At 45.0% G+C, this 9,025-nt stretch overlaps 1 protein-coding gene across 1 annotated transcript; it reads left to right on the top strand.

The window, feature by feature from the left end:
- The first annotated feature begins 726 nt into the window (after positions 1-726).
- Positions 727-2,859, top strand: LOC118839498 (group IIE secretory phospholipase A2-like). Its single transcript, XM_036746967.1, has 4 exons — positions 727-766; positions 2,075-2,213; positions 2,435-2,541; positions 2,717-2,859. The coding sequence occupies exons 1-4, from the start codon at positions 727-729 to the stop codon at positions 2,857-2,859; spliced, it is 429 nt and encodes a 142-aa protein (XP_036602862.1).
- Positions 2,860-9,025: the final 6,166 nt, after the last annotated feature.

The following is a 9,025-nucleotide window of genomic DNA, read 5'->3' as shown; positions in this document are numbered from 1 at the left end:
TCTCTGCCAATACTCATTCATATACTTGGTATCATCCAAAGCAAAGAGCAGCAAGATAGATACTACTACTGCTGGCCCAGGCAAGTTTTCTAACTAACACAAGGAACAGACAGCATTTCTAAGGAAGCTAAACCGTACGAGCATTTGGAGATCATCCCCTACATAACACTTTGGGGCCTTTGGACTTCGTTGCTGTTAAGCTAAAGAATGTGTTCAGAAAAAAGCAATAAAAAACCCATAGGGCTAAGCTCAGAGCCTTCAGTCTCGCATCTGTTAGGGAAGTTGGAATTCTAGTGAGACCAACACTGGGCTGACCCAGCTGACCTGGTGAACCTGGGCCGAATCACACAACCTTTTCATTCAATTCCTAATCAGTACAATGGAAATAGAGCAGAGAAAATTTCCAGTACCCTGGACCCTGGAGTCCAGTATGAAAATGTTCTGTAAAAAGAAAATTTGCAGATGGAAAGCAAAGAGCCACAGGGCCCCTGGCCACACCCCGACTCCCCCCTGATAACAGGCCTGACTCCCTGGCGTGAGAGCTAGAAGGATCATTGCATCACTCATGATCTGGGGATTAATGACAGGGAGTGGACTGGACCTGGGTACTTAACTAATCAGAGAGGAGCCTGAGACACCAGAGGAAAGGTTCCAGATTTGAGACTACCACTTTCCTTCTTCTCCTGTTTGGTTCCCCTTCCCCTCATCTTCACTCTTGCCACTAGAATGAAGCCTCCACCCATCTTGCTCTTCCTCTGCCTCCTAGGTAAGTGACTCTCTCTTCCCCAAACTCCTTTGGTGGGGGGGGGGGTGGTCTTCTCAATACACACTGCCCTCAATCCCCCTGGAGGACCCAGTGCTCCTTCAAAAGTTCGCCAAACTGAAGTTCGGCTCCTATGGGCTCAGCCACTGCACCAGGGAGTGAGCAGCAAGGAGCTAGCTTAGTGTGCCATAGAAAGTCTTATACTCAGTCAGGAGACCTGGACTCTAATATTAGGTCCCCAACAAACTAGCTGTGTAATTTTGAACAATACATGCTACTTCCTCAGGGCCACTTCCCATCTATAAAATGAGAGATTTGGACTAGATCGTGTTCTAGTCTGACGGTCTAAGTGTATGGTAACTCTTCAAGGTTTAACATTCTTTGCCTAAGATCACTAACTTATGCTCTCTAACAAAATGATGTCTAAGACTCCTGCCAGTTCTAAGTTATTTTGAATCTATGAGCCAGGATATAAAGAAGAGAGGTGAGGGGAACCTCCACACACATTATCCCACCAGGGAAAGTCAAAAGGCCTCCTGAAAACATATTTTCTTCCTGAGGTCTGAGGCAACTTCTTGTAGGCTTGGACTAAATCATCAGAGGTGGGAAGTAGCCCAAGATCAGGACCCGGCAAAGGTGCATCTGTTCCTACACCAGCAGGGAAAGTCAGATTAATCTGGGAAGGCAAAGTAACCTCCATTCTTGTGGGTGGGTTCTGACATGGAACGCTAAACCTACTTCTCACATCACTTTTTCTTCATGGACCTCCATCTTCTCACCACTATCTGCCCTAAAAAAAATCACGCTGATCATTAATGCCCATTGCCTTTGGGGAAGTACACAAAAAGCAGTTTGAGGAGAGGATGGAAGGTGGTAGGGTAAACAGTGGAAAAGGTTTGGGGAAATGATAGATTTGGGGATGGTATTAGATGAGGTGATTAGGGACATGTTGGGGTGGCAACTGACACTGAATGGCTTTTCAGGGGAGATCTGGGGATAACAATTAAGGAAATGATCATGAATAAACTGGGATGGTATCTGGGAGATGGGGGGTGAGTATCTAGGGAGAGATGGTCAGGGGTGATATTTGGAAAGACGGTTGGGGTCACATTTGGAGAGATGATTAGTGAAATCTGAGAGTGATTGGGATGATATTAAGGAGATGTTTGGACTGTGCCCAACAAAATTCAAATGCATGGCCCTGCTTATAAGAATAAGTAGGGCCAGGCTGAGGGCTGGGGCCCTTCAGGCAGGGAAGCTGGCTAGGGACCTGGACAGGTTCAGCTGTCCTCAGCTTTCCCTTCCTAGCAGTGTCCCTGGCCAGTGGGAACCTACTACAGTTTGGGTTCATGATTGAGAGGCTGACGGGGAAGTCGGCACTGGACTACAATGACTACGGCTGCTACTGTGGCATCGGTGGTTCCAAATGGCCTGTGGATGAGACAGATTGGTAAGGACATAGGCATGAGGAGGTCTGGGAAGGAGAAACTAGATTCCCCCTTCTTACTAGAAATCCCTTCAACTCCTACAATTGACCACTGCCTTCCCTAAAGTACCTCTCAGGAACTGGGAGTTTCTCTAAGCCAGTGTCCCCTGAGAAGATCCCTGGACCTAGACTCCTCTCCCCCTACTCCCTACACACTCCCCCTAGGTTGGTGCTATCCCCACCAGGTGCTGCCATGCCCATGACTGCTGCTATGGAAGGATGAATAGGCTAGGCTGTGATCCCAAAATGGAAAAGTACAACTTCACTATCACAGAGAACAGCATCATCTGCGGTAGGTAGAGGAAGGGGAGAAGGGTAGGGAGTCACAAGGGATGCCATGAGATACAAGTAGCAGATGAAAGCCTTCTACAACAGCAGGCAGACGCCTCTTATAATTGCTTGGGAAGATCAGAGCCCAAAGGCTTCTCTCCCTTCTGTTGCCCCCACCCTTTCCCTTCCCCTTTCAGGGGGCAGAACTTCCTGCCAAAGGCTGACTTGTGAGTGTGACAAGAATGCCACGCTGTGCTTCAGAGACAACCTCAGCACCTACAACCCCAAGTACGCTCACTACCCCAACAAGCTGTGCACGGGCCCCACTCCACCATGCTGAAACCTTGGGCAGCCTCCAGAGGAGTGCAAGCCACCTCCACCTTCCCAGCCTCTACTGTCTTCCCACAAAATCCTCCTCCTGTCCCTCTAAACATTCAAGGGACTCATGACCAGAATTTCCTCTCAAACACGCAATAAATACTTATTTGGCTATCTCTGGAGTCTTCCTGTCCCTGTACTAGCTTCCCTTGGAGGAAGCTTCTGGACCGTGGCTTTATTAATAAATGTCAGTTGTTCTGGCCTTTTGGTAACACTCCCTTGTTTCTTTGAGGTACCAGCCAAATCATCACCATCCCAAACTATTCAGTTCCTTTTACCTCAGACTAACAGAATATTCAATAATAATAGTAGCTAACATTTAAATAGTGCTTACAATATGCCAGGGACTGTGCTAAGCACTTTACACTTATTATCTCTAACAAATCTAGGGGGCAGGTGCTACTTTTATCCCTATTTTATAGATGAAGGAACTGCGGCAAACAAAGGCTAAGTGACTTGCCCAGAGTCACACAGCTGGTGAATGTCAGAGGCCATATTTGAATCCAGATCTTCCCTTCTCCAGGCCTGGTGTTTTATCCACTGTACCCCCTAGTTGCCTCTAATTCTGTCTGAATTAGAAAAGACATTAGAGCATAGAAGGTCAGAGCTGGAAGGCACTTTGTTAAAATTAATAACAATTGTAATAAGTAACATTTATATAGTGCTTCTGCGTTTGCATTTATATCCTAGATCCTCACAATTCTGAGTAGGTGCTACTAGCTCCATTTTACAGATGAGGAAATGGAAGCTGAGAAGCTCAGTGACTTGCCCGGGTCACACAGCTATTTAGTGCCTTAGGATGGATTCTAACTCAACTTTTCCAGAGCTCCATTTTAGAAATAATAATAATAATAATGAACATTTCTATAGCATTTTAAGGATTACAAAATGCTGTGTAAATATTATCTCAATGACCCTGTAAGGTACTATTATTCGCAGCCTACAGATAAGAAACCCAAGGCAGACAGAGGCTAAGTCACTTGCTCAGGGCCATGAAGCTAGTAAGTGTCTGAGGCAACCGCTGAACTCAGAAAGTTCTGACTCCCGAGGTCAGCACTGAACAAGATGCCCTCAAATGTCAGGCTGGAAGTAGTCTCAGAACAGAGAATGTTAAGAGATGGGAGGAACCTCAGAGATCTCAAATTCATCCTGAGGGCTCATAATCCAAGGGACTAGAGAGAGAGACCAGCATTCTAGAGCATGGTAGTTACATAAGAAGAGTTAGTGCTGAAAAGTCCCTCTGCCCACTACCTGCAATATAAAATCTCCACCACTGCAAAATCAATGGGCCTCAGAGATCATCAAGACCAGCCTCATTTTACAGAGCCAATTCAACAGATATCTCAGGGCCTACTATGCACAACACAGACAAGAATGACATGGGATAACCACCATTGATGCTCTATACAGTAGAATAGACAGTAGTCTCAATTTTGCATCAGAAGGTCCTAGGTTGAAGTCGGAGATGTGCTGGGGTCAGCTCAGGCCAGCTTACAAGAGCTTATCACTAAATGTTCAATGTGAGCACTTAAACCTCAGAAACCCACAAAAAATACAAACTAGAGCTTGATTTATTGTTTTGTTGCTTATCTAGACTTAAGTGATAAAGGAAAATGTTAAAATGCAAATTAAACTTGTGTGAAGTAAGTTTCAGAGAGCCAGTTGTTCAATATTTACCAGTATTCCCCTGGCTCAAGTCCACATTCTAACATTTTCCGCCTGTGCCACTCAAGGTGAATCTTTCAGCCTCTTTAAGTCCCAGCTCATTCTCCTGTAAAATAGGGATTAGCAGACATACACCCTTTATTTTAAAGGGCTTAGAGGGAACAGAAGTGCCTCACCTTAAAGTAAAATATGAATGTATTCAATATGTCAAGGATCTGTATTTCATTAACAGGAACATGCCTCTACTGACAAATATCACAGCCCCACTATGCCTTAGTAGGTGGTCTTCAAAGAGTTACTATGGCCCAAAACTTTATTGCTCTATAGCCAACACCATGTGAAGCCTCACCCCAAACTTAAGCAGATCCTTGAGCATCAGAAACATCACCAGGTCCATACATAGCATATTTTTTTAATTTTTTCTTAATTTTTGGCCATCAGTGAACAGAGTATAGATGCCAAGGAAATCACGGATGCCACAAAGGGCAAACTCTTGTGCAAGAAGCTGAGGAGAAAAAGAGAAATATGTTCAGTCCTGGCCTTGGACCCTACCCCCACCCCAGCCAGGATGATCCAGTCTAGTAAGCAGGGTGAGAGAGGTATGGAAATAAATTTAACTCAAGTTCAAACACAGTCAATACAGAGAGATCAAAGTGAGAAACCAAGAGACTGCAGAAGGACTCTCTTCTGTCTTTCTCAAGGAGGTTACATGGAGGAGATGTCACCTCAACTGAGCCCAACTCTCCAAACTTCTGATTTTGTGGCTTGGCCAGGTCTCAGGCCTTCATACCTATACCTTCCCTCAGTAGCTGGATGCCTCCATCTGGGGATCAGCCCACCTGGCCACCATGCTTCACTTCACTCCCTTCCAGGCAGGCTCCTTCATTCTCCCCTACCCCCCGCCACCTACCTACTCTCCCAAGAGTAGGGACTGTCTTTTGCCTTGTCTTTGCATCCCTATCACTTAGCACAGTGCCTGATACACAGGAAGCCCACAATAAAAGCTTGTGACCTGCCCACCTGCCTTAAAGGAAAGAAGGATTTCAACAGGAGAGGAAGAGGGAAACACAAAATCGGGCAATACCGAGTAGTACCTTGGTTACAGTGTGGAATGGCTAATGGCTAATTTTATTTAGTATTTTAAGCTTGGCAAGAACTTGACATACATTATTATATTTGAGCTTCACAATAGCCCTGTGAGTCTATGGTATTATCATCCCTATTTTCCAGATGAGGAGAGGCTCAGAGAGATTCTCTCCAACTAGCACAAGTCAGAAGGGGATTCAGACAGGGGCCCTACTGACTTCAAGTTCAGTATTCTTTCTACACCACACTACATAAAGGGAAAAATTAAATATAGCCACAAAGAGAGGATGGTACCATACTACGGAATACCTTAAAACTAAGCCAAGCTTGGAAGGAGAGTAACAGATAAAGAAACCAAGGCCCAAGAAGCAAAGTACCTGTCCAAAGGCGTAAAGCTCATTTTAAGATACTACATCTGAAGCTGGAATAAGCTCTAAGAAAACACACAGACCAGTTCCCTCACCTTACAACTGAAGAAAGGAAGGCCCTGTGGAGACAGTGACTTTTCCAGGGTCACACAGGTAGTTAAGTGGCATGCGTGGGACTCAAACCCAGAGCCCTAACTCCAAATACAATCCTCTTCTCACTGAACTATGTTGCCTCTAATAATTCTACATCTTCTGGTACCTAGTCTAAGGTCTTCTCCATTATCCAATGCTAGATTCAATCCCAGATGGATGTAATAAATAGACACCCTTTCCTCTTCACTAAAATGATGAGGAGGATGTGTGAGATGTGTGTTTCTTCTCAGGGCTAACCAAGGACTGAAATCATCACTGTTGTAGATCAGAGCAAGGTGCTCACATGGTGCTCACAAGGTGCTCAGATGGTAACATCTGGGCTTCTCTTGCTTCACGCACTTGGCTGTCCTGGACAGTGAATTCAGGACCAGCACCAGGTGCTCCTTGTTTCCTCATGTGAATGGCAAAATAAAGGCTCTAGTTTGGAAACTAAACTCTGTGTTGGCTGTCCTAACAATGTATATAGCTGACCGCTGATTTCAAGTTTCACACACACAAAGAGAGTCCATCTACCTAAAAAGAAGTTTGAAGGGAATTAGATTTGCAAAAATCGCTGCAAGCTATTGACTACACACCCTGCACTCGTTCATCCTTTCATAGACTGGGCTAAAATAAAAAGCCAGAGAATATGCTCCCAGACTTTAATTCTAGTTGACTTTTTCTTTGGGGGAAAGGAGGACAACAACAAAACATTGTCACACTTAGTCAGAATATGCACTGGGGCCCCAAAGTAAAAATGTGATCACCAAGGTCCCATCTCAAAAAGAAGTCACTGGGTACCTGGGAGACCCCTAAAATGTTGACCACCATCCCCTTGCCTCTTCTAGGGTCCTACTCAGGCAGGTCCTCAATCAGTAGGCTGAGCTCTACCAATACAACCTGAAGCCTTCCCAGAGACAAACCAGGTGTCACTACCTTTCCTTCTGCTCCCATCCCCTCTTGCCCTGGGGCTTTGCCAGAATTGTCAGGGGGATGCACAGATGGCAGGAGGCAATACTTTCCTTTGCCCAACCATCCAGATCACAGGATATAGAAGAGACTTGAACTTGGAGTCACAAGCCCTGGGTTCCAGTTCTGACCATACCTTGTTAGCCACATGACTGGTTCTACCCTCCTCTAATGCTCTCTGTCAAGGTAAAGCACAACCATCAAGTCCACTTACTTCTCTAAACTGTTGTTTAGCCCTTGTTAGTCACATAAGAATCCCAGAACCAGAATTCCAGGATTTTCAAGTCAGAAGGGACCTCCAAGACCAACCAGTCCAGGTCAAACCCATACAAGGTACCTATTGAGTCATAAGACTCTGCTTGAAGACCTCAAAGGAAGGGGAGCCCATCCCCTTCCAAGGCAGCCCATTATGGATAGGTTTAAAAGCTAACAAGTTCTTCCTTATATCAAGACTAATTTTGCCTCTTGGTAGCTTCCCCCTGGGGCTCCTGGTTCTGCCCTCTAGCACTCAGCAGAAAGAGGCTCATTCCTCCTCCACAGAATGGCCTTTCAAAAGTGAGCCTGCTCCTCTTAAAACTTTTTTCCTGGCTAAACATTCCCAATTGATTCTTATGTGGGCCTAATTCTAGGCTTTTCACCATCCTGGTTGCCCTCCTCTGGACACTCTCCAGCTTATCAATACTGTTCCTAAAATGTGGTGCCCAAAACTGAATGCAGTACTCCACATGTGGTCCACCAGGGCAGAGAGCCAAAGGTTTACCACTTCCTTATTCCTGGCTACACGTGAAAGCTCTCTTTTAATGCAGGCCAAGATCACATGAGCTTTTCAAAATGTCCCATCTTCCTGTACTAGCACAGTACAGTAACAGAAGACTGGCTCAGGAGTCACAAACCTAGGTTTAAATCCTATAACTGAGGCTTATTACCTCTCTGACTTGAATGAGTCACTTGATTTCCTTGGCCTGTTTCCTCATGTTACAATGAGGGGATTGGTCCTGATGACCTCTGAGGTCCCCTCCAGCTTTAGCTTTGTGATTGCTTATAAAGGCCTGCCTGTTCCCCACTAATGCCTTCACCAAGGATGCCCTTGATGGGTGTATAGATGACCCTTGCAGTGATTCTGTACAGTCAGCAGAGTAGGCATATGGGGTGGCCCCAGGTGACATTCTCTCAATCACAACTTTTCATTATTAATAATGTATCAGAATTTTTCCATGCCTTTATTATCTTCCCTTCTTTCAGGTACCTTGTGAATCAATTCCTCAGCATTCTTCAAACTGTGCCACCTCCAGCACAGAAAGCCTCTATGAACACTTGGTCTACCTTGGTGGGCTTTTCTTGTTTTGGCTCCCTCTGGTGCCGTTCATACCTCTTTCCTAAGTACAACCAGGGCTATGAGGCTAGAGCCCCAGGGAAGCAGTCCTACTGCCCTTCATAGTTAAAACCGTTTGTTTTAAAAATCTTTGGTCTTCTGCTTGTTCTTGTCCTTCCATCTTCACCCTTAAATGCCCTCAGGATAACTCTGTTAGATAGAGCTTTGGCCAAATTTCCTTTAAAATGGTTCTAGCCTCCCTCCAATGCTCTCTGCCATGGCAAAGCATAACCATCAATCATTCTTCTTTGTAAGATTTTACAGATGAATTTATATTCTAAATTAGTGTTGTCTAGCAATAAATTTCACACGCACACACACACACATACACACACACATGTGCGCACATGCACACACGCGCACACACACCATCCCCCAGAAAGGTGAACTAAGTTTTTTTAGGCTTTTTTGGTCTCCATGTTATAGCAACTGATTTACATAGGTTAAACTTCGTAACAAATTATTATAATGGTATAGATGTCACTTCTGTTGTACATTTTTCATTACGCTTAAAATATACTGAAGCATACTTTTGC

The sequence above is a fragment of the Trichosurus vulpecula genome, chromosome 2 (genome assembly GCF_011100635.1).
Source record: "Trichosurus vulpecula isolate mTriVul1 chromosome 2, mTriVul1.pri, whole genome shotgun sequence".
Classification (NCBI taxonomy): Eukaryota; Metazoa; Chordata; class Mammalia; order Diprotodontia; family Phalangeridae; genus Trichosurus; species Trichosurus vulpecula.
Note: the sequence above shows the minus strand (reverse complement) of the source record. Positions and strands in the feature narration are given on the sequence as shown.

Coding starts and splice junctions, on each gene's coding strand:
- LOC118839498 (XM_036746967.1), top strand. CDS start 727: ATGAAGCCTCCACCCATCTTGCTCTTCCTCTGCCTCCTAG. Junction 2,214..2,434: donor CCTGTGGATGAGACAGATTG/GTAAGGACATAG, acceptor TATCCCCACCAG/GTGCTGCCATGCCCATGACT. Junction 2,542..2,716: donor AGAGAACAGCATCATCTGCG/GTAGGTAGAGGA, acceptor TTCCCCTTTCAG/GGGGCAGAACTTCCTGCCAA.